Source organism: Oryzias latipes, chromosome 8, assembly GCF_053564925.1.
Source record: "Oryzias latipes strain Hd-rR chromosome 8, Olatipes_Hd-rR_3.1".
Lineage (NCBI taxonomy): Eukaryota > Metazoa > Chordata > Actinopteri > Beloniformes > Adrianichthyidae > Oryzias > Oryzias latipes.
Window position 1 is genome coordinate 24,649,011 of NC_136244.1, and position 26,078 is coordinate 24,675,088.

The following is a 26,078-nucleotide window of genomic DNA, read 5'->3' on the forward strand; positions in this document are numbered from 1 at the left end:
TTTCCCAGAGGAGAGAGAGTTGTTATTGGAGCAGACTTTAATGGCCATGTTGGTGAGGGCAACAGAGGTGATGAGGAGGTGATGGGCAGGTTTGGTGTGAAGGAAAGGAATCTGGAGGGACAGATGGTGGTGGACTTTGCGAAGAGGATGGAAATGGCTGTAGTCAACACTTACTTCCAGAAGAGAGAGGAACATAGAGTGACATACAGAAGTGGAGGTAGGAGTACCCAGGTGGACTACATCCTATGTAGACGAGGTCATTTGAGAGAGGTTAGTGACTGCAAAGTGGTGGTAGGAGAGAGTGTAGCCAGACAGCACCGCATGGTGGTGTGTAAGATGACTCTGGAGGTCAGGAAGAAGAAGAGAGGGAAAACAGAAAAGAAAACCAAGTGGTGGAAGCTACAGAATGAAGAAACTTGTGAGGAATTTAGGCAGAAGTTGAGGCAGGTCCTGGGTGGTCAGGATGAGCTTCCAGAGGACTGGGAAACTACAGCAGAGATTATCAGGGAAACAGGTAGGAAGGTGCTAGGTGTGTCATCTGGAAAGAGGAAAGACGGTAAAGAGACTTGGTGGTGGAATGAGGAAGTACAGGAATGCGTCCAGAGGAAGAGGTTGGCTAAAAGGAAGTGGGATGTAGAAAGGACTGAGGAAGGTAGACAGGAGTACAAGGAAGCGCAGCGTAGAGTGAAGAGAGAGGTGGCAAAGGCCAAACATAAAGCTTACGATGAGCTTTATGACAGGTTAAACACAAAGGAAGGAGAGAAGGACTTGTACAGGCTAGCCAGACAGAGAGACAGAGATGGGAAGGACGTGCAACAGATAAGGGTGATTAAGGACAGAGATGGAAAGGTGCTAACAACCCAGGAGAGTGTACAGAAAAGATGGAAGGAGTATTTTGAGGAGCTGATGAATGAGGAAAATGACAGGGAAAGAAGGGAGGAAGATGTGGTTGTTGTGGAGCAGGAAGTAGCAGAGATTGGAAAGGATGAGGTTAGGAAGGCTCTGAAAAGGATGAAGAGCGGAAAGGCCGTTGGTCCTGATGACGTACCTGTGGAGGTATGGAAGTGCTTAGGAGAGACAGCAGTGGAATTTCTAACAAGGTTGTTCAATAGGATTTTAGAGAGTGAGAAGATGCCTGAGGAATGGAGGAGAAGCGTTCTGGTCCCGATCTTTAAAAACAAGGGTGACATGCAGAACTGCAGCAACTATAGAGGAATAAAGTTGATGAGCCACACAATGAAGCTGTGGGAAAGAGTAGTGGAAGCCAGGCTTAGGAAGAAGGTGGAGATTTGTGAGCAGCAGTATGGTTTCATGCCCCGTAAGAGCACCACTGATGCCATTTTTGCTTTGAGAATGTTGATGGAAAAGTACAGAGAAGGTCAGAAGGAGCTGCATTGTGTGTTCGTAGATTTAGAGAAGGCGTATGACAGGGTGCCGAGGGAGGAGCTGTGGTACTGTATGAGGTCGTCTGGAGTGGCAGAGAAGTATGTCAGAGTAGTTCAGGACATGTATGAGAGAAGTATGACGGTGGTGAGATGTGCTGTAGGTCAGACAGAGGAGTTCAAGGTGGAGGTGGGACTACACCAAGGATCAGCTTTGAGTCCTTTTTTGTTTGCTATGCTGATGGACAGGCTGACAGACGAGGTAAGACAGGAATCTCCCTGGACAATGATGTTTGCGGATGACATTGTAATTTGCAGTGAGAGTAGAGAGCAGGTGGAGGAACAGCTAGAGAGGTGGAGGTTTGCTCTGGAAAGAAGAGGTATGAAGGTCAGTCGTAGTAAGACAGAATACATGTGTCTGAACGAGAGGGATCAAGGTAGAAGCGTTAGGTTACAGGGGACTGAGGTGAAGAAGGTGCAGGAGTTTAAGTACTTGGGGTCAACAGTTCAGTGTGATGGGGATTGTGGAAAAGAGGTGAAGAGGCGAGTGCAGGCAGGTTGGAGCGGGTGGAGGAAAGTGTCAGGAGTGTTGTGTGACAGAAGAGTGCCAGCAAGACTCAAAGGAAAGGTGTACAAGACAGTGGTGAGACCAGCTCTGCTCTATGGGTTAGAGACGGTAGCAGTGAGACAGAGACAAGAGGCTGAGATGGAGGTAGCGGAGATGAAGATGTTGAGGTTCTCCTTAGGAGTGACCAGGTTAGACAGGATAAGGAACGAGTACATCAGAGGGACGGCTCATGTTGCCTGTGTTAGCGACAAAGTCAGAGAAGCCAGACTGAGATGGTTTGGACATGTTCAGAGGAGGGATAGTGGATATATTGGTAGAAGGATGTTGGAGATGGAGCTGCCTGGCCGGAGGGCAAGAGGACGGCCAAAGAGGAGATATATGGATGTCTTAACAGAGGACATGAAGTTGGCTAACGTTAGGGTAGAAGATGTTCATGATAGAGTGAGGTGGAAAAGGATGATTCGCTGTGGCGACCCCTGATGGGAAAAGCCGAAAGAGAAAGAAAAGTCTGTTGAATATGGTGAATATGAACATTGTGAATCTGAACTTGCATTCTTGACTGACATTACTGGAAAACTAAACCACTTGATCTGCGAGCTGCAAGACAATGGCAAAACTATTTTTTTTTGACCAGCCTGCCTGAGCCAGTGTTTTTCTTGTGGGGATCTTTTCTGCCAGGGCTTGTCAGCTTGGTCAGTGGATGTTGCTGCAGTTGTCTACCTTGCTGGGACAGCTGGAGTTAAACACAGCAGCTCACGGCTCTGAAGTGGACCCCGTTGCTGTCCCAGTCTGGATGGGCACTGTGGCGATGTTCCAATGGCCAGGCTGGCTCCTGGTATAAAGAGATTCCCAAATACCATTTCCTAACCGCAGAGCCAAGGATGTGTTTACATGTTTAGGTCAAAAATGTGATGGACAGCTTCATGTTGTCTAAACATGCCACCCTGTTATTAATCCAGTTGATATGGTTCTCCATCTGTGTCTAGGTGATAGAAAAGCATTTTTTTTATATTTAGAGCTCTAAGCAAACAAACAGTTGTCTATATAAAAGAGCTTTTACAATTGTGCACTTTTAGCAGGTCTCTGAGTTCATGTGACCAATGTATGGTGGATTTTCACAGACCTTGTTTAAAACTGAAGGTGAGAGAGACTTATAGAAATGGCTTCATTGTTCTGGAGTTCTTTGTTTCATCCACAGAAGAGTAGAATTGGTGATTGATTTTGAAAAGCTGCTGAAAAAAGTATCTTTTTCAAATTGCAATTTCTAACTTGGGTTTTACATTTTGTGTTCCATTTTTTGTGCTTTAATTGGGAAGCATTTGTTATTTGTTTGGTGTTTTTAAGGTTCTGCAAATATACACATCATTTTTTAGAGACATTTGTTATCAGTTGTGTTTGTTGATTTGTAGTTTAATTTCATTGGATGTATAGATGTCGTGTGGGGGGGAGGCTCGAGAGCAGGTAGGACCCAGGCGCAGAGACGGGAGGCAAACGGGTTCAGGGCAAGTGGGTTTATTTAACTAACAAAAAGCGCTGCAGAGCAGGATGACAAAACTAAAAACAAAAACTTACTGTGGCATGGCAAGGGACATGGACGCCAGACAAGAAGACGTGATCAACATGAGCAGAAGTTAATGGACCAGCACAGGAGGAAGGCAGAGACAAGACTTATATACAGACAGGGCAGACAAGACACAGGTGAACACGATTAGGGCAGATGGGGACCAAAGGAAGTAAAACTCAAGAAACATGACAAGACAGGAAACCTTTCAAAATAAAACAGGAAACAGAACCAAACAAGACAGAACAAGAACTAAAGCGAAAAAAAAGACAACAAACTGAAACCATGACAATAGAAAGGAAAAGAAGTTCAAACATTGATTATAAAAAAGGATATAAGAGATAAAAAAAAAAGAAAAAGGAAAAGAAAAAAGATAAAATATTGATTTAATTGCATTTTGAATGAATAAAAAACAATGATTAATAGAATCAGAATCAGAATCAGGAATCAGAAAAAGTTTTATTGCCAGGTTCAGTAGAGCGCACTTTACAAAACGAGGAATTTGACTTGGTGTATAGTGCAATTAAGAATAAGTTAAAAATTAAGTTAACAAAAACAACACACTATATACAGTAGAGTAAGGTGAATTAAAGTGGGAGCACAGATGGGCTGGGATGGTGGGGCCTGTAAGTGGCACCGACAGTCCTTTGGTGGGCGGGGGGGGAGGGGGGGTCACCTGGGGGAGTTGGGGTTCTGTTCAGCAGGCTGGCTGCAGTGGGGAAGAAGCTGTTCTTGTGGCGCGAGGTCCTGGTCCTGATGGACCGGAGCCTCTTGCCAGAAGGGAGGGGCCGAAAGAGATTATGTCCTGGATGAGAGGGGTTGGCTACAATCCTGGCTGCCCGCCTCCAGGTCCTGGAGATGTGCAGCTCCTGGAGAGACGGGAGGTGGCAGCCGATCACCTTCTCTGCTGAGTGGATGACGCGTTGCAGCTTGGCCTTGTCTCTGGCCGTGGCCGCAGCGAACCAGACTGTGATGGAGGACGTGAGGGTGGATTCGATGATGGCGGTGTAAAAGTCTACCAGCATCTTTTCAGGGAGGTGAAACTTCTTCAGCTGCCTCAGGAAGTACATCCTCTGCTGGACCTTCTTAGTGATGGAGCTGATGTTCTGCTCCCACTTGAGGTCCTGGCTGATGATGGTTCCCAGGAAGCAGAAGGACTCCACAGAGGTCACCGGGGAGTCACAGAGGATGACAGGGGGGAGGGGGGCTGGGGCCTTCCTGAAGTCCACTGTCATCTCCACTGTCTTCAGAGCATTAAGCTCCAGGTTGTTAGCGCTGCACTATGACACCAGCCTGGCTATTTCACTCCTGTAGGCCGACTCATCTCCGTCAGAGATGAGGCCGATGAGTGTGGTGTCGTCAGCAAACTTCAGGAGTTTGACAGACAGGTGACCAGCTGTGCAGCTGTTTGTGTACAGGGAGAGTAACAGGGGTGAAAGGACACAGCCCTGGGGGGATCCGGTGCTTGTGGTCCGAGTATCTGAGACGAGCTTCCCCAGCCTCACATACTGCTGTCTGTCCGTCAGGAAGTCTGTGATCCACCTGCAGGTGGAGTCAGGCACATTCATCTTGGAGAGTTTTTAATACTAAAGATGTATGAAAGACATACCGAAAAAATATGTCTTTCAGTGTTTAACTGGCTGTCTTTGGATTATGCATGCCTGAGTAATGACCATTCTTACTCCTCATCTCTCTGTTCACTGCTTGCTAATTTACATAGCAGGGGTCCCAGCAGGAGGGGGCGGGGTTGTAACACGACTCCTTCAGCAGAGCCAGGCTGAGAGAGGCTTTGACATGTAGATGTTAGAATGCCAGATGTTAGAATGACCAGTTCATTTTATATCTATGAAAATATTCAGGGAGCTATGGGACATGTTCAGCTTTAGGTCTGTAAAAATTGGTGTCGATTGTTGAAACATAAGTTACCATAAAAAAATGTTTGTTTGGAGTCTAGACAGATTTAACACAGGTTTTTGGATGAAAAGGATTTTTTATAAATCATCTGTTACACTTTTAAGTCTGAAAAAAATATGGAAGGCAGCAAACACAGATCCCTACCGTTTTTAATTTTTTTGTGCTGATATTTGAAAGATAAGTTATGCAAAAAAATAGGTGTTTGCAGTTTTGCCTAAAAAGACGTTTTCGGACCTTTTTGGATGTAACGCTCTCTAAGATGTCACCTGTAACTTCAATCATTCTGAATTTTTTTAGGAAGCAGTAGCACATAAATGCCTATGAAAGTTGAATTCTTGGTGCTGATAACCTAAACAGAATTTATGCTAAAAATCTTTGTTCAGTCCAAAATTTCATTAAAAAAATCAAGTGATGAAGTTTCTCGTAGACCCTATAGTGTTACATATCAAAGCTGGAGGTTATTAAAGGCATCTAATTCTGAAATCTCAGCTTCCTGAGACAAACGGCTGATTTATAATAAATTTCTATTATTCGGGTGCACATAATCGACCACTTCCTGTTACGCAGGCACCGTCAGGTGTACACCCATGAAACTTTACATGATGAGAGAGGACCCTTCTGAGTATCTCCAGTTTTAATTTCATGCACATCGGACAAAGCAAAGAGAAAATACAGGGCAGAATGTGCCCAATGCAATAACTAGGTGGCGCTATAGAGCTCGTCCAAGATTGTCATATCCATGGGTTCAGAATAGAAGCTTCATCATATCCATTGAATTTCAGTGAGATTGGACAAGGAATGTGCACGTGAGAGCAACTTTTGTGTGCATAGCGAGATGCCCAACTTTGCCGCTCTGTCACGACCACACCCCCGCATTGAAAGTTATGGTTTTTTGTCAGAGTAAACTTCAATGGCTTTTCAACAGGTGGACGTCATTTTCAGGTGTGTCGGCTCATCCTACTCGGAGCAGTGATGCTCCAAGTAAAACATGTCATTTCCTCTTGCCAGCAGGTGGCGCTACACTTTTTCCAGATTTTTTCACTGCAGATGTGTTCAGAGTCAGACTACAATCATGCACATCAATTTTGGATCAGATTGGATTATGCATGGCTGAGTAATGGCCATTTTTCTTTTCATGGCGTGTTTTCGAAACGACCTCCAATTTTGACGCGCCGCCATGGTCACAAACATCCATAAAAACTTAAAAGCTTTGCAATTTAACATCGGACATGTGTTTAGTTTACAAAACCAAAGTTTGGAGTCATTACTCTCAAATCTCTAGGAGGAGTTCGTTCTAGAGCGAGGCCTGCAAATGACCAAAATACAGCAAAAATGACATATTGTCATCAAAATATCAGACTTCCTGTGCGACTGACAGCTTGGTCCCAAGAGACTTTTTTGTAGGTTTCTATCCGATGAACATGCCCTGTTAAAATCAGGTTTGTACTATAAAGCATATGGAGGTGCTCGCGAAAACAAATTTTGCAGGTGGCGCTATGGAGCCATTTTTGTTTACCTATGCCGTTCTCCTATAAAATATGAAATTTTTCGCGACTCCTGATGTGTATACAAAATTTGGTGAGTTTTGGGGTATGTTAAAGGCCTCAAAAAGGCGACGGAAAAGTCGGAAGAATAATAATAATAATAATAATTAAAGCTACAAGTAGCATTTAGCGGGCCCGAGCACGTGCGACCGCATGGCACGAGCGACCGCCCCGTGAGCAACGCCCTGCTCGAGCCATTCTCGTCGTTTTTTCTTGTCCATTCTGGAGCTCCAAGCTATTGTTAATACGACAGCAGCCTGGGGGGGGGGGGGGGGGGGGGGCTGTAATCTGTTGCCTTAAGGGACAAAGACTTTTGCATATAGCATGAAAAAAATTCAAGCAATGATGATAATTGCTATCACTGTCCCTAAGGATGAGAACAATAGAACTCATTCAATTTCCACTACAATGTCTAGATGAGTGTCAGCTATGTCTGATAACTTGGCCAATTAGCTGGACCGGGATCTTGCAAAGTGCAGGTGGTTAACGTCCAGTGTGATGAGTCTGTGGACGGCAACAGTACAGCATAGCTTTTGGTTTCCACAAGAGAAGAACTCCTGACACATCTGCCCTAACAGACAACTACAAGAGGAGTTGAAATGTATAACACGGTGAAGGAGTTTTTGTGCAGAAAAAGGTACAATTAGAAAAGCTGGTAGCAGTGACTGCAGATGGGACTCCTGCTATGATCAATAGACAAACAGGTTTCATCACTCACTGTAAAGCTGACCCAGACTTTCCAAAATGTCTGCATTACTGCTGCGTCATTCACCAGCAGGCCTTATGTGCAGAAGTGATTGGCTCTGGACATATAATAACTCTTATTCTGAAAATCGTAAACAACCTCAGCTGCAAAGCAAAGCAGCACAGGATTTTTAAGGTGCTATTGGAGGAGATGTCTGTTGAATATGGTGAATATGAACATTGTGAATCTGAACTTGCATTCTTGACTGACATTACTGGAAAACTAAACCACTTGATCTGCGAGCTGCAAGACAATGGCAAAACTATTTTTTTTTGACCAGCCTGCCTGAGCCAGTGTTTTTCTTGTGGGGATCTTTTCTGCCAGGGCTTGTCAGCTTGGTCAGTGGATGTTGCTGCAGTTGTCTACCTTGCTGGGACAGCTGGAGTTAAACACAGCAGCTCACGGCTCTGAAGTGGACCCCGTTGCTGTCCCAGTCTGGATGGGCACTGTGGCGATGTTCCAATGGCCAGGCTGGCTCCTGGTATAAAGAGATTCCCAAATACCATTTCCTAACCGCAGAGCCAAGGATGTGTTTACATGTTTAGGTCAAAAATGTGATGGACAGCTTCATGTTGTCTAAACATGCCACCCTGTTATTAATCCAGTTGATATGGTTCTCCATCTGTGTCTAGGTGATAGAAAAGCATTTTTTTTATATTTAGAGCTCTAAGCAAACAAACAGTTGTCTATATAAAAGAGCTTTTACAATTGTGCACTTTTAGCAGGTCTCTGAGTTCATGTGACCAATGTATGGTGGATTTTCACAGACCTTGTTTAAAACTGAAGGTGAGAGAGACTTAGAGAAATGGCTTCATTGTTCTGGAGTTCTTTGTTTCATCCACAGAAGAGTAGAATTGGTGATTGATTTTGAAAAGCTGCTGAAAAAAGTATCTTTTTCAAATTGCAATTTCTAACTTGGGTTTTACATTTTGTGTTCCATTTTTTGTGCTTTAATTGGGAAGTATTTGTTATTTGTTTGGTGTTTTTAAGGTTCTGCAAATATACACATCATTTTTTAGAGACATTTGTTATCAGTTGTGTTTGTTGATTTGTAGTTTAATTTCATTGGATGTATAGATGTCGTGTGGGGGGGAGGCTCGAGAGGAGGTAGGACCCAGGCGCAGAGACGGGAGGCAAACGGGTTCAGGGCAAGTGGGTTTATTTAACTAACAAAAAGCGCTGCAGAGCAGGATGACAAAACTAAAAACAAAAACTTACTGTGGCATGGCAAGGGACATGGACGCCAGACAAGAAGACGTGATCAACATGAGCAGAAGTTAATGGACCAGCACAGGAGGAAGGCAGAGACAAGACTTATATACAGACAGGGCAGACAAGACACAGGTGAACACGATTAGGGCAGATGGGGACCAAAGGAAGTAAAACTCAAGAAACATGACAAGACAGGAAACCTTTCAAAATAAAACAGGAAACAGAACCAAACAAGACAGAACAAGAACTAAAGCGAAAAAAAAGACAACAAACTGAAACCATGACAATAGAAAGGAAAAGAAGTTCAAACATTGATTATAAAAAAGGATATAAGAGATAAAAAAAAAAGAAAAAGGAAAAGAAAAAAGATAAAATATTGATTTAATTGCATTTTGAATGAATAAAAAACAATGATTAATAGAATCAGAATCAGAATCAGGAATCAGAAAAAGTTTTATTGCCAGGTTCAGTAGAGCGCACTTTACAAAACGAGGAATTTGACTTGGTGTATAGTGCAATTAAGAATAAGTTAAAAATTAAGTTAACAACAACAACACACTATATACAGTAGAGTAAGGTGAATTAAAGTGGGAGCACAGATGGGCTGGGATGGTGGGGCCTGTAAGTGGCACCGACAGTCCTTTGGTGGGCGGGGGGTGGAGGGGGGGTCACCTGGGGGAGTTGGGGTTCTGTTCAGCAGGCTGGCTGCAGTGGGGAAGAAGCTGTTCTTGTGGCGCGAGGTCCTGGTCCTGATGGACCGGAGCCTCTTGCCAGAAGGGAGGGGCCGAAAGAGATTATGTCCTGGATGAGAGGGGTTGGCTACAATCCTGGCTGCCCGCCTCCAGGTCCTGGAGATGTGCAGCTCCTGGAGAGACGGGAGGTGGCAGCCGATCACCTTCTCTGCTGAGTGGATGACGCGTTGCAGCTTGGCCTTGTCTCTGGCCGTGGCCGCAGCGAACCAGACTGTGATGGAGGACGTGAGGGTGGATTCGATGATGGCGGTGTAAAAGTCTACCAGCATCTTTTCAGGGAGGTGAAACTTCTTCAGCTGCCTCAGGAAGTACATCCTCTGCTGGACCTTCTTAGTGATGGAGCTGATGTTCTGCTCCCACTTGAGGTCCTGGCTGATGATGGTTCCCAGGAAGCAGAAGGACTCCACAGAGGTCACCGGGGAGTCACAGAGGATGACAGGGGGGAGGGGGGCTGGGGCCTTCCTGAAGTCCACTGTCATCTCCACTGTCTTCAGAGCATTAAGCTCCAGGTTGTTAGCGCTGCACTATGACACCAGCCTGGCTATTTCACTCCTGTAGGCCGACTCATCTCCGTCAGAGATGAGGCCGATGAGTGTGGTGTCGTCAGCAAACTTCAGGAGTTTGACAGACAGGTGACCAGCTGTGCAGCTGTTTGTGTACAGGGAGAGTAACAGGGGTGAAAGGACATAGCCCTGGGGGGATCGGGTGCTTGTGGTCCGAGTATCTGAGACGAGCTTCCCCAGCCTCACATACTGCTGTCTGTCCGTCAGGAAGTCTGTGATCCACCTGCAGGTGGAGTCAGGCACATTCATCTTGGAGAGTTTTTAATACTAAAGATGTATGAAAGACATACCGAAAAAATATGTCTTTCAGTGTTTAACTGGCTGTCTTTGGATTATGCATGCCTGAGTAATGGCCATTCTTACTTCTCATCTCTCTGTTCACTGCTTGCTAATTTACATAGCAGGGGTCCCAGCAGGAGGGGGCGGGGTTGTAACACGACTCCTTCAGCAGAGCCAGGCTGAGAGAGGCTTTGACATGTAAGATGTTAGATGTTAGAATGCCAGATGTTAGAATGACCAGTTCATTTTATATCTATGAAAATATTCAGGTAGCTATGGGACATGTTTAGCTATAGGTCTGTGAAAATTGGTGTCGATTGTTGAAACATAAGTTACCATAAAAAAATGTTTGTTTGGAGTCTAGACAGATTTAACACAGGTTTTTGGATGAAAAAGGATTTTTTATAAATCATCTGTTACACTTTTAAGTCTGAAACAAAATATGGAAAGCAGCAAACACAGATCCCTACCGTTTTTAATTTTTTTGTGCTGATATTTGAAAGATAAGTTATGCAAAAAAATAGGTGTTTGCAGTTTTGCCTAAAAAGACGTTTTCGGACCTTTTTGGATGAAATGTCTAAAAGTTCACCTGTAACTTCAATAATTCTGAATTTTTTTAGGAAGCAGTAGCACATAAATGCCTATGAAAGTTGAATTCTTGGTGCTGATAACCTAAACAGAATTTATGCTAAAAATCTTTGTTCAGTCCAAAATTGTATAGGAAAAAAAGAGGTATGAAGTTTCTCATAGACCCTATTGTGTTACATATCAAAGCTGGAGGTTATTAAAGGCATCTAATTCTGAAATCTCAGCTTCCTGAGACAAACGGCTGATTTATAATAAATTTCTATTATTTGGGTGCACATAATCGACCACTTCCTGTTACGCAGGCACCGTCAGGTGTACACCCATGAAACTTCAGATTATGAGAGAGGACCCTTCTGAGTATCTCCAGTTTTAATTTCATGCACATCGGACAAAGCAAAGAGAAAATACGGGGCAGAATGTGCCCCATGCAATAACTAGGTGGCGCTATAGAGCTCGTCCAAAGTTGTCATATCCATGGGTTCAGAATGGAAGCTTCATCATATCCATTGAAATTCAGTGAGATTGGACAAGGAATGGGCACATGAGAGCAACATTTGTGTGCATGGCGAGACGCCCAACTTTGCCGCTCTGTCAAGACCACACCCCTGCGTTGAAAGATATGTTTTTTATCCGAGTAAACTTCAATGGTTTTTCAACAGGTGGACGTCATTTTGAGGTGTGTCGGCTCATCCTACTTGGAGCAGTGATGCTCCAAGTAAAACATGTCATTTCCTGTTGTCAGCAGGTGGCGCTACACCTTTTCCATATTCTTCCACTCCAGATGTGTTCAGAGTCAGACTACAATCATGCATACCAATTTGGGATCAAATTGGATTATGCATGGCTGAGTAATGGCCATTTTTCTTTTCATGGCGTGTTTTCAAAACGCCTTCGAATTTTGACGTGCCGCCACGGTCACAAACAACCATAAAAACTTAAAAGCTTCGCAATTTAACATCAGACATGTGTCTAGTTTACAAAACCAAAGTTTGGAGTCATTGTTCACAAATCTCTAGGAGGAGTTCGTTCTAGAACGAGGCCTGCAAATGACCAAAACACAGCAAAAATGACATATTGACATCAATATAGCAGACTTCCTGTGCAACTGACAGCTTGGTCCCAAGAGACTTTTTTGTAGGTTTCCATCTGATGAACATGTCCTGTAAATATCAAGCTTGTATGTTAAAGAACATGGCGGGGCTCGCGAAAACAAACATTGTAGGTGGCGCTATTGAGTCATTTTTGTGCACCCATGCGAGAGCTGTATATTTAAGTTGGAGATATGTATGGGGGAATTTCATTCTGAAATCTCAGCCTCGTCAGAAAAACGGCTGATTTTTTATGAATTTTTAATTATCTGACTGCAACGCAATCAACCACTTCCTGTTTGGCGGTGGCTTGCGCAAGCACCGTCAGGTGTACGCCCATGAAACTTTAAACAATGAGAGAAGACCCTTGTGAGTATCTCCTGTTGTAATTTTATGAACGTCTGACAAAGCACAGAGAAAAGATAGGTCAAAATGTGACAAAAAATGTATTTGTTTATATCTAGGTGGCGCTATGGAGCTCGTCCAAGATTGTCATATCCATTGGTTCAGAATGGAAGCATCATCATCTCCATCGAATTTAAGTGAGATCGGACAAGGAATGTGCACGTGAGAGCAACTTTTGTGTGCATGGCGAGACGCCCAACTTCGCCGCTCTGTCACGACCACACCCCCGCATTGAAAGTTATGGCTTTTTGTCAGAGTAAACTTCAATGGCTTTTTAACAGGTGGATATCATTTTGAGGTGTGTCGGCTCATCCTACTTGGAGCAGTGATGCTCCAAGTCAAACATGTCATTTCCTCTTGCCAGCAGGTGGCGCTACACCTGTTCCGGATTCTTCCACTGCAGATGTGTTCAGAGTCAGACTGCAATCATGCACATAAATTTTGGATCAAATTGGATTATGCATGGCTGAATAATGGCCATTTTTCTTTTCATGGCGTGTTTTCAAAATGACCTCGAATTTTGACGCGCCGCCACGGTCACAAACAACCGTAAAAACTTAAAAGCTTCGCAATTTAACATCGGACATGTGTTTAGTTTACAAAACCAAAGTTTGGAGTCATTATTCATAAATCTCTAGGAGGAGTTCGTTCTAGAACGAGACCTGCAAATGTCCAAAATGCAGCAAAAATGACATATTGACATCAATATAGCAGACTTCCTGTGCAACTGACAGCTTGGTACCAAGAGACTTTTTTGTAGGTTTCCATCTGATGGACATTCCTTGAAAAAATCAAGCTTGTATGTCAAAGCATGTGGCGGGGCTCGCCAAAACAAATTTTGTAGGTGGCGCTATCGAGCCATTTTTGTGCACCCATGTCAGTCTCCCATAAAATATAAAATTTTTCGCGACTCCTGATGTGTGTGCGAAATTTGGTGAGTTTTGGGGTATGTTAAAGGCCTCAAAAAGGCGACTGTTCCGTCGGAAGAAAAATAATAATAATAATAATCCGAGTAAATACAATAGGGTCCTTGCACTACGTGCTCGGGCCCTAATAATAATAATAAACCTAACAGATACAATAGGGTCCTTGCACTCCGTGCTCGGGCCCTAATAAACCTAACAGATACAATAGGGTCCTTGCACTCCGTGCTCGGGCCCTAATAATAAACCTAACAGATACAATAGGGTCCTTGCACTCCGTGCTCGGGCCCTAATAAACCTAACAGATACAATAGGGTCCTTGCACTCCGTGCTCGGGCCCTAATAAACACCAAACAAGGGGCAATATGGAACTATCTTTGAACCCTCTATTTAAAACCTTGTGGTTTCGGCCACAAAACTGATCAGACAGGAAACGGGACAGTAAGCGATTGAAATGTTTGTTATTTTGGGCCTGAACTCTGGATGTCAGCAGCTGTTCCACATTAAAACTGCATTAATGACAAAGGTTTTTTCTTCTGACTCTCATCTGCCTGAGGAGTGTCCTGTCTTCACTCTCTCTGTTTCCTTCTCCTGTCGTCTGCAGAGATCTCTGTCAGCCTGCTGTCTGTCATCGTGACTTTCTGCGGCATCGTCCTCCTCTCTGTCTCCCTGTTTGTCTCCTGGAAGCTCTGCTGGCTGCCATGGCGGGACCAGGAGGGCGGCGGTCTGAGTCTGACGTCGGGGTTGCTCCCTGGATGTGCCGGTGTTGGAAGCCTCGGAGGCACTGGGGGGTCATCGCTCCTACCACAGGCGCTGCAGAGGAAGGATGGCCACTCCTCCTCCTCCCTGTACCCCTCACTTGGACAGCAGCACCACCCCCATTTCTCTGACTTAGTGGGGTTAGAGAGGGGGGAGGTTGGAGGAGTGGTTGGGGGACCACAGGAGACCCAGGAGCACTCGTACCTGGACATGGACTCCTACCCCAACAATGCAGGTGAGGGGCAGCAAACTTTTAGACATTTGAATGTCCAGCAGGAATTTTACAATATTTTGAAATTAAAGTGGATTAATTGGCTCAACATCTGAAAAATGATGACAAAATGATGACTTTTTCATGTACATCTATAAATTTAATTTCCATTTTTGCCTTTGAAAACTTCTCATCAGTTACTTTAAAAGATTTAAGTTTATAACCAGATGCTTGTTAAGACTCTTGCCTAATTTATTCCCACCTTGTTGTGGTCTTTTTGCCTCTGAACTGAAACCAGTTATCTTGTGGAGAACAGCTGCCTGCTGCAGCTGGAAAACCACAGCGATTGGAGCGGTGAAACCAAAGCACACTGTGGATGTCCCATGAAACTAAACAATAGAAGTGCGCGGGAGCAGAAAGGGCCAGCAGGCCTGCCTACTTTTGTCTTGCGCTGATAAGTTGCGTCACACCTGTTTGAAGAGCAAAAACAAAAGAAACAAAAAATGCACTCTCCTTTTTTTCCCTTTTATGGGGTTTTACTGAAAAAAAGCATCAAAAAAATAATTAGGAATAGTTAGTGGCGAGTTAAAAGTTCATGTTAGTTTTGGGAATTCCCTCAAAGTGCACTCACAGCAGTAAGGAAGCTGAAATCGGAAAGATATTGGATTCAAATGATACGATCCATGATTATTAATGCTCGTTTTGAGTGTCTGCATTGTCAAATCCGTTCTGTATTGAAACAGCGTTCTCTTCTTCTGTAAATGTGTTTTGTTCAACCCTTCAGCTAAGAAATGCAACCACCCGTTGCAGGAGTGTGCAGACCGAGGCATGGCTCAACCTGGGCGGGGTTAAACGCGTTGTCTGTTGTGATTCTTCTTCGTCACCGCAATTGCCATATTTTATATTTTGTATTTATATTTTTCCACGTGCAATATTACCACCTACCGGATTCAGGAGTGTCTGCGGAGATGATTAAATTAAGGCTCGCGACGTACATTTTTTTTAATTCAGGAAAAGATTCGTTATTTTGATTTTAGGACATGTACACTCCTGCTTTAAAAATAAAAACACAGCCCTTTTTATGTTTGTCTACAGGAACAAGAAAGACTGAACTGAACTGTGATATGTTGGTCGCGAATGAAACGTTGCAGTTCCCGTAGACAGTTGCAGGCAAATCCAAACAACACTAGTATTAACTAAACTAGATTGCAAAAAAAATCACATACACTGGACGTGCCTCAACGCGATTAACTCCCCCACATTGAGGCACGCCTCCAACTGTTTTATTAAAGTAAAGCACGTGAATTGAGTTTGAATTGGACCCACGATAGGAGCTGACCGTGGTGCTGACGCAAGGGAATTTCTGCTTAGTGCTCTGTCAAAGTGAAGAAATTCAGTGAAGCGCGGGTTTGTGTGTTCTTTGCGGTTTATTTGGACTTCTTCTGTGGTTTAATGTTTTTCCATGTACATTCGTGTCTGACCAGTTTTCATACGTGCAACGTATGCGCAAATTGTTCATAGCGACAACACAGCTTTCAAGTTCTAAGCGGGGGGGCATGCACATGAACTACAACCGACTGAAAAACAGAAACAGCTCAAATCTGAATTCACGCAAAGACCCGTCTGCCTAAACATTTTTGCACGTTGATGAATGACAAACGCAAGAAACACTTATGAGTTCATGTGTGTATCACGAAAGACTGAAATGCTATCTGTGGACAACGTGCAGATTGTACGTAGCGGCTGTGTGACACGGCCTCAAGACATTGGTCTTCAGTACCTTTGGTAGACCTGATGCCCTGTTTTGCTATTTTTTTAATATTGTTTCATTTGCCTCAGGAACTCTGAAACTCAGTCAGACGTCTCCAGATGTTCCAAACTCAGAAGGTGGAGCTCAACCCCAAAAAGATCTGCCCAACGCACATTCGCAGCAGCAGGTTACCCCACGGTCAGTGAATTCATGCAGTTCTTGTGCATGAATGTTGAATTTGTTTACGTTTATTCAGATTTCATCTTTTAAGAAAACTAAGTTGTCTAAATTGTAAAATTGTACGTGCATGTTATTGGGACTTCGTTGTTAAGGTTTTTACAGGCACGGTCTCCATTTGTGTATTTTTTTTTTAATGAAGGTGTTGAATCTCACCGCTGCATGACATCTTGTTCTGTACGCTTCGCTTAATATTCACCCTCAGCACTCCCCTGTGTCTATTCAGGCCCAAGCCAATGACTCACCAGCTCTCTAGCCCTGATTTCCACGGAGAGGAGAAGGAGCAGGTCACCTGCATTGGGCAGATCAAGCCGGAGCTCTACAGACCCAAAGGCGACCAGGGCGAAGGCAAACAGGGCGACAACTGCGGCAAGATCAGCTTCCTCCTGCGTTACGCCTTCAAGTAAGTCATTGAGTTTCAGCTGGCAGAGCCTGTGCCAGTGGGCACCCATGTTGAAAACTGGATCATTCTTCCACAAATTAATAATTCAAGATGAGAAGTCTGCCTGTGCATCTCCAGTCTTTATTGACTCGTGGTTTTGAAAACTGTATGTGCTGTGCTTTGAACAAAACAGTCACATTACCCTTATTAGGGACTTTTCCCAGCAGATTTGTTCCTGAAACAAAAATAATTAGGTGTGAAAAACAAAACTCCTTGTAGGCTATCTTGAATTTCCTGCCTTAAAATTGAGAGTTAATGCACTTGGTGCTTGTTTTAATAGTGTCTTCCTGTGTTTTTGCCCCCATCATCATGTAAATCTATGGCAGGAAAGCTAAACGCCATTTAGCCCACAATGTTCATACTAGACAAGCAGGGAGGGGCTTCTTCTTCTTTTTCTTTTTCTACTGTTTACTCCTGCGTGTCCGCCACCTACGGTTGGAAAGGGTTTGGCTCAAAATGTCAAAGCCGGGCAAATCTCGGGAATCCTGCTTCAGGCTTTTTCTTTTACAGCTCTATGCCGATATTGAAAGACTTGGTGACATATCTTCGTGATCAATTTTCAAATGCTTGGCATTTCCGTGAATTGAAGGCCATCCATACATCACTGCTAAATCCGTGTCCCTGATTGGTCAAAGTTTGTTCTGAACTTATGATGCGTATTCAATGTCTGCATGTTTTGAATAAAGCCCTCAAACGGTTTGAATATGTGTGTAGCTGTTTTGAACGCAGAAGCCTGAGACAGGCATTTATGTTCTTTGACATTTTTCTTTTATAGCTTTCATTGAAAGGGGCTGCTTGAACACACGTTGCTAAGGCGTGAACCCCCCCTCCCTTTAGAAACCTTAAAAGTGATATTAAGTGGAAAGTTTCATGCTTCTTTTTTCATATATACTGTAAATACGGCAAAGGATTTCTCATAACAATGGCTAGAATGATCAGAAACTGGGTTATAACTGGAGATGCGTGACATCCAAAATTATTCTTCATCTTGTTTCCAAACTGTAAAGAGAGAAATGCGTCCTCCTAAATGACCATTTCTCCAGCTGGTCATGATGTGATTTGTTGTCTTACTAGGATTCTTATTTGTGGTGCTTCTGAGTTGTGTTATCAACAACTTGCCTCTGCCATTTGATCCTGGTACATTTTTTATTTGGTTCTCACTTCTAGCTCCAAGTCAGACTTGTTTGTTGTGTCTCCACACTTTCTGTGAGCTGTTTCCGGTTTAATCAGCCCAGAACTGAATCTCTGCCTCTTGCAGAAAAGGCTTCCTTTTCTCTTCTCTGAGTCTTTCTTTGGCCACTGAGATGTTTGCAGCCAAGTGTGAAGCAGATGGGAGGTCCTGGACCAAGCTCCTCTGTCGGGTGGCGTTCCCTCTTTGGGTCGGGAATGAGTTACTGCTTCACATGAAGGGGTTTAATTATCTAGAGGTCAAATTGAGTGAGGGCAGAATGGAGTGGGAGTCTCACAGGTGGACTGAGGCACTATTTGCTGTAATGAGAATGTTGTACCTGTGTGTTGTGCTGAAGATGAAGCAGAGCCTGAAGGCGAAGCTGTCGATTTACAGGTCGATCTATGTTTCAACCCTCACCATCGCTCTTGAGCTTTTGGTAATGACCAAAATAACGAGGCTGCAAATACTGGTGACCACAATCAGTTTTTCCTCTGAAGGGCGACTGGGCTCAGTCTGACGGCTGGAGTGCACATTCGTCCAGGAAAATTCCCAAGCAGTGTCATTGATCCTTCTCATCAAGATCCACCAGGAAAGGTTATTCGGACATTTGTTTGGAAGTAGTCTGGGTGTTTCAGATTTGTCCCGTGAAGACACTTTGACGCCGATGCATGTCTGAATATTCCCAAACTTCTTAAAGACTATGTGTGGTGCCCCAGATTTAAACGTAATTTGGACAGATGCTCACTAAACTCTTATTTTTCTAAACAGCAAATTTAACATCACCCATTTATAGAAATAACAATTAACATTTTATAAAGACTATTTATGAATTCACTGTGTTCTGATGATGGAAAATGTATAAAAATCAATTTACCTAATTTGGACACAACCAAAATTCATGCAGTGAAGTTTCCTGGTTGACCTTTCTTTGGATTAGAAGAGTTTATCAGATCATTGCTGCTGCAATACATTTTCAGATAAAATAGTCGAAAAAGAACAAATAGATAAGATAAAAAGATGTGAGAATGAAGGAAAAAGGAAGAACTAGAACTGAAAAGGACAGACAAAACTCTTGCCTTTTTCTTTCTTGTCTCTTTCCTTCATGTTAAAACAGTCTGAGATTCAAAAATGATGTTTTTTTTATTTCAAAAATGACTTTTTTTGGTGTACAGAAAATGAACTACTAAAGAAGAAGAACTTCATGTCTTTGTGAGACTGGGGCTCACAGCTAAGTTATGTTATTATCTTTAACTGCACAAGCAAAAAAAATGTATCCTGTGGCTATTTAAAGACCCTTTCTGATGGTGTTTTTTTTTTAACATGCTCTTGTATTATTGTCTTGACGATGTAGGACATATTCAAGGAAAATTAAGCTCACAATTGCATTTCTGAGTATTTCTTTATTTAAATTGTTGAGAAACGGGAGCAGATTAAGAAATGTCATTTGACAAAGATCCTATGTGTTATAGAAATGTGTGGTGGAAACATGGAGCTAAATGTTGAGTCTCCTATACACTGATAAAACAACCCCCCTAGAAATAAGTCAAAAATTCTTAAAATTAGAAGAAAAAAATAAAATAAGCGAAATAAAAATTGCCCAATGGGATCAGAAAACTAATACTTCTAAATTTAAGAAAATATTTCTCATCACTTATGTGTTTTTGTAAACTAAGATTACTTTGCTGTTCAAAATCTCTCTGGAAAAGTTTATTTATCTTGTAAAATAAATACTACAACAATTTTTTCTGAAACAAAAGTCTTTTTTATGTTCTTAATTTTTAGTTTCTGCAGTGTATAAGTTGTCTGCACAGAAAGGGCTGGGGCCCCCCGACACACAGAAAGGGCTGGGTCCCCCCGACCCACAGAAATTGTGTCCGGGGGTCGCTGGGTGCAGGACGCCTGCGTGGGTTGCTGTTTATCAGCTGGCACTCCTCATTCCTGCTCGCCCTGACATGCAGAAACACAGCTGCGGTGAAAGTGCTGATGATCAGAAAAGAAGGAGAGCAAGAGGCTGTTTCAGTCATGAATTATAAATGGCCAGCGCCTTTTACCAGCAACCTTGTCAACACGTAATAACGCCATACGGTGTTCCAGTCAAACAGAGACTCAGCAGAGGAGCTGCATGGACGGGAGGACTGTAACAAAAGCTGCTCATGTGTCCTTTTTTTTCTTCATCCCTATACTCAGAGGATAATTCCTGTTGTTCTGTTGCTGCCTGTCACCACGTTGAGGGAAAATTGATTCAGTGAAAGGAAATAGAAGAGGCAACTCAGCAGTAAAAACAAAAAGGTGTAGCACAACCGGTGTGTAAATACACTCGTGTTAGAGTGTTAGCATGTATTTAAACGTGTGAAACCCTGCCTGCTTGCAGTGTTACAGTCAGAACAACAATGTCAACCCTGTTCAGGTCCTCTGGGAAGACCGTTTCTATTGACTATCCCATTAATGGCTGACACATTTCCACGGTGGGAATAACAGCTCGCTCCCAGCACTGTTTGCCAGGATGAAGGCTAGGGAATTCTCCCTGTTCAAGCAGCAAAAGGTGGGTTCTGGGCGGCCTGCTGGTGGGAGCGTGTAAAAAAAAAAACCACAGGGTTTGGTTCAGGCTCTGGTCTATTCAGCAGTCACTTTAAACGTTTTCTGATGTAAGGAAAACATGCAGGAAATTTCAGACACTAATGTCCTGTTCCTGGTGGAAGTGACTGCTTTGTCACAAGTTCATGACCTAATTACTCTGGATTCTAAAAATTCTCCTGCAAATATCTGTCAGGCTAAAGGAGGAATGTCCTGCAGCAGCTTGATGGATGCTTTTTTTTTTGTTTTCATTTTTCATTAATTGGATGTGAGTCAGAGGTAACACGTGTCCCCATTTACCACAGTTCTAATGTCAGCAGGCGTATCTTCTTGGTGATTGGTGCGCATGGTCTATGTGTATGATAGCTGCTGGGGTCATCGTTGGCCTGCTGATCCACAAAGTTCACCGTGTTCTCCTAAAGCAACTAATGAAGTGCAGACACGCTGCTTAACACGGGCAGACATAGTCTAACGAGGTCTGATTAAAAGCCTCCGAGCCATCTTCATCTTCGTCTGGTAATTAAATACATAATAAATGGCGTGAGAGACACAGCCATGACTGTGTGCGAGTGTGTGTTTGTATGTTTGTTTGTGACAAAACCTCATGGTCCAGAAACACTGGAGGTTGTTAACATGTTCTTGTGGCTTTTTTCTAATGATGGAGAACATATAGAAAGAAAATTAGGCTTAAAGTTGAATTTTTTTCCTTTATTCAAATTCGTGTGATTTGGAGAAGATGAAAAATCTTGTTGGAAAAAGCTGCAAACAAATAATTTTAAGAAAGTTCTTTGTATTTATCAGTCTTGCAAGAAAAATAATCTTATTTAGGAAATTTTCTAATAGCAAAATAATCTTAGTTTCGGAAAACATGTCATAGAGATAATGAAAAGGCCCCGTTTCTTGCCCCATTGGTATATTTTTCTGTAGATATTTTGTCAAATTTTAGCAAACTTGACTTATTTCTGAGGGGTTCAGAAGCTACAATTGGCGCAGCACAAGCTTCCTGCTCCGTTCCATCCTGATGCATTCACTTGCAGACTAATAGATTTGTGTATGTCTTTGTTTTCCTCGTCTGAGCTAGAACCTGGATCGAAATTGTACAGCTGGATAGCTCCAGTATTGATCACCATTTTTGTTGTACTGATAATGTTAAGTTGGGGTTTTGAGGGGCAGTAGGCTAGTGGGAGAGAGTGTAAACAGATTGATGATGGGAAATGGGGACGGGCTTACTGCAAACCAAGGGTCTCGCCCAAAACTCAGTGGTCAATTTCGAATGAACTCCTGCCGCTCTGCAGAAACTATGTCCTAGAAAATGACACAGATTTTCCGGCTTTTGGCTAAAATAGGCATAATCATAATCAAAGATCACTGGGTTTTAAAATCGATCAAAGTGGGTTTTTAAGTCTGTTTGGTTTGTTTCAAACTATAAGAAACACTGTAACCGTAATTAGTGACGTCTGTTTTTTATATTGCAACCCCTCAGATATCATTGGAAACGTCACGTGCTGTCCTGTATTAGTTTACTTACCGCTTGTTAGTGAAGCTTAACGTGTTTGTTTGTGTTTTGCATGAGAGACCTGAAATGTTCAGCAAACCTTCACTTTATGGAGAGAAATTGTTAATTCAATACATCTGCAGATCACATAAATGTTTTAATTTTAAAGTTTAAAACTATTTTTTTTAAATATTTAAACTATGACAATAATTTTAGGTTTGCAGGCATGTTTTTAATTAATTTAAACCTTTTTTTTTACTTTGATTAAAAAAATAACTAATAAACTTAATAAACTTGTGTTTTATACACTGCAGCTTACTGTGCAGCATAAACAAAAGTGTACTTCTATTTTCACCTGAATATATTGACCTTTCTACCATGATGTTTGCTTCTTTTTCATCATGAGGTTGGAACCACAGAAACACTTTTGTTTCAATTTAAATGTCTTGAACATGTGTTGACTATGGAGAAGTGAGAATAAGCCATCTCTGGTTCCCATGGCGACACAGGAGGCACCAGGATCATTTGCTGTCTCATAAAGCGGTCGTGAACTTTCTGATCTGGGAGGCAATAAAAACTCACAAACTGCTTCACTTCTCACAAGAAAGCTTTAAAACTCCAATAAAGAAAATTTTCGTCTCTTGAAATTTCTGCTTATTTTGAACTTTAATGAAAATGAATGAAAAACGTGAGCTGACCTGCATCTGCAGTCAGATCAGTTCTGTAGTTTCTGAACAGAATTGTTTGGATAAATTAACATACAGATTTCTGCTGCTGACATTTTTCTTCTTAAAATTGGTGGTGATTTATGAATTTTCTGTAACTTCAATTTGCATTGCTATAATTGATTACTTTTTTAATAAATTGTCATAAAAAATCACAACAAAGTTTAATGGATTTTCAAAATAAATCCGTGAAACTGCCTTAATTTTCAGTTTAAATGTTTAAAATCAACTGTTGACTGAGACAGAGCAACAATACAAATATGAGGTTAATGTTAATACTAATGTTTTTCTTGTCTGCAAAAATCAAAATAACTTTAGTTATCAAGGTACTTTAATTAAAAGCTTTCGGTTTAGATTTAAATGAGACTATTTTTCTGTCTGCAAATGTGAACATGCATGTAAAATCGCTGACAGTGCAGCAGTGATGCAGTTGCGAAGATGAAACACACACACTGCTCTGGCTACTCTTTGCTCCAGAGACAGTGTACCTCCCACATTAATCTGTGTGCACAAGCTCTGCACATGTTTCCTGTGTGGGTTAATCCTGTCTGGAGTGTTTCTTTAAAGCTTTATGTGAAACTTAGATGCGTATTTTTCTGTTTTCACACGACACAGTACGGAGCAGCTGGTGGTGAAGATCCTGAAAGCTTTGGACCTGCCGGCGAAGGACGCGAACGGCTTCTCTGACCCGTATGTGAAGATTTACCTACTGCCAGACAGGAAGAAGAAGTTCCAGACCAAGGTGCAGCCCTCATGCCTCGCCTGTCCTTTATGAGATAGTTCTTTCTAAAGACACTCAAATTCAACCAAATTCCTACCTTCACTTAAACACTTAAAGCTCTCAAGGGTTTGTTTTTGCTTCGTTGCAGCTCTGATGACACCCGCCTGCTCATGGACAATCATTACAGTTTTGCTAATGTGATCTAATGAGGGTAATCATTTGTTACAAACCCTGGCTACCTTGTGTTTTCTTTGCTGCTTAGGGAGCCGAAGCAACACTTTTGGACATTCTGTACCACAAAAAGCCCCTGAGCTAAAAGAAATTCTACCTAATTTATTCTCAGAGGGAGATCTTGTAATTTTTTAGCTCATTGCCCTCAAAAACCTGACAAGAAGCTCTGACGTTACATCCAGAAATACCGAACAAGGTTAAAACAGATGCGTTCTGTGGCTCAAAAGATCAGAAGTGAACACGGAGTGAATTTCAGAGAAAATGAACGTTTTCCCCTTCTGGTTTTGGCTTTTGTCTGACTGTCTCCTGCGGGAACAAAAGCTCCTTCAGCCATTGAGCTGTATGAATGCTTCAATCATTTGCATAATGCTGCAGATCTTTTGTTGGAAATGGGGCTGATTGTTTCATTTCAATCGCATCCTCATTAACATGGAATTTTAACACTTCTTTTTTGTCCCTTCTATCTCCCCTGCCGGATGTGAAAGAGGCGCAAATATCCGTCACACTCCGATTTTTAGGGTTTGTGCTCCTATTTCTAAACGCTACAAATCCGTTAGCTGCATTTTTAATCCACAGCTAACAAAGTAATGATCAACTGCAAACATAATAGATGGACAGATGCAAAGTAAACCATTTCTCACAGAAAATGAGAAATTTAAGCTTTAAAACAAATTTACAAATGATCTCTGCAAACGTTTTGCTAAATTTCTGTGAGAGTCCAATTTCTATTCTGACGTTCTTCAGAACTGATGCACATCTGCTGAGGGAAAAAACGGGCTGGCAAAACTCAAACTGTTGAGAAAATGAGCCTTTTGTCTCTTTTGTTGATCTAAATTTGGAATAGAGTTTATTTCAGTTCAGTTGGTTTGCTTCAGAAATGCAAAATTCACTTTTTACCCCCTCTGTCATAAAACAAACTGGAAGATTGTATTTAATCAAAGTTATGCTTACTAGAATTTCCTTTTTCTTTCACCGTTAAAAATGAATCTGGAGCGTTTACCACAAACTCACAAAACTGATACGGATGAATGGACTTTCCCTACATCTACAGCAGAAATCCAAAAGTGTGCCTTTAGTAGAACATTTCATTTATAAAAAGAAAAAAAAAACAACAAATAAGGTTCCCAAAAATAGCAAAAGAGTGACTGATGCAAGTTCATCAAGACAATTACAGTAAAATCTTTAGTCACAACTGCTCTTATGGGTGGAGGCAGGCTGTCTGCGGGCAAAGACCTGTATAATATGTGGACAGGTGGTACGCATAAAATAGCAAAGTCGACTGCTTGATGGACCTGTAGATTTAAGGTGTTTATGCACATTTTTTGCCAAGGGCAACAATTTATAAGTATAAGTATAAGTATAAGTATACACAGTGATGGGGCTAGAGCATTTCTATGGGGACAGGAGGGGCGCAGAAGAATTTGGAAGGGTGGCGAATGAGAACAGGGGAGTGGAAGGCTGGTTCAAATAAAATGATCAAAAATACGTAAACGTAAAACATATACAAAATAATTTCATGGAAAGTATTGCTTTTGTTATTTTTGCAGTTCTTAGAGAAGCTGTGATGCCAGTGCTCGCACCGTATAATGTGGCGTAAGGAAGCCGTACGACAGCATCCGCACATACATATTACGAATACTCCGTTACCACGCACACAACAATGGTACGTTCCAATTTTTATGACGTCCATTGAAGTGGCCACATGAGCCTCAAGGGAACTGAAAGACACATCTGCACACACCTGAAGCCTCTCCTGCCCTCCAAAAGCGAAGACACCAAAAGCCCCACAGACCCCGTGCAGATCAACCCCCGTACGAGTTCATGTGACTAAAGCTTTCGTTATTAGTTTAGTTCTGACTGTTCTGTTTAAAAAGTACCATTCAGCGAATCAATGTATGAATAAAACTGTCTTAAATCTTGACACTTGATTGTGGTTTTAATGTTCAAACCAAAGCGACACTCAGATTTTGAGGAAAATGATGGCATAGCTGAGCAACAAAAGCTTCCACTTCAGTCCAGATTTTGCCTTTAAAGCATTGTTGTCCTTCTGCTTCTGCGCACATTAATCCGTGCCATCTCCTGAAAGCTGTTTTGTTTCTGGTTTCAGAGTAAAAAAGCAGCAGCATTACACAACGATGTTACTGGAGCAGTACAAATGCATCTGCAGAAAGGCAGAAAAGTTTCCTGCAGATCCCACGGCAACAGAAAGGCCATACAAACCAGTTGTAATGATGTAAT

General features: G+C 42.3%; 1 protein-coding gene across 3 annotated transcripts in view; it reads left to right on the top strand.

Annotated features, from left to right (window-relative positions):
- Nucleotides 1-26,078, top strand: part of syt3 (synaptotagmin III) — an 83,966-nt gene that overhangs the window by 46,972 nt on the left and 10,916 nt on the right. For all 3 annotated transcript variants that reach the window (XM_023957342.2, XM_023957341.2, XM_023957343.2), the window contains 4 exons: nt 14,129-14,518; nt 16,334-16,442; nt 16,708-16,884; nt 23,504-23,630. In XM_023957342.2, the coding sequence (XP_023813110.1) occupies nt 14,129-14,518; nt 16,334-16,442; nt 16,708-16,884; nt 23,504-23,630 (803 nt within the window). The remainder of the gene's footprint in view (nt 1-14,128; nt 14,519-16,333; nt 16,443-16,707; nt 16,885-23,503; nt 23,631-26,078) is intronic.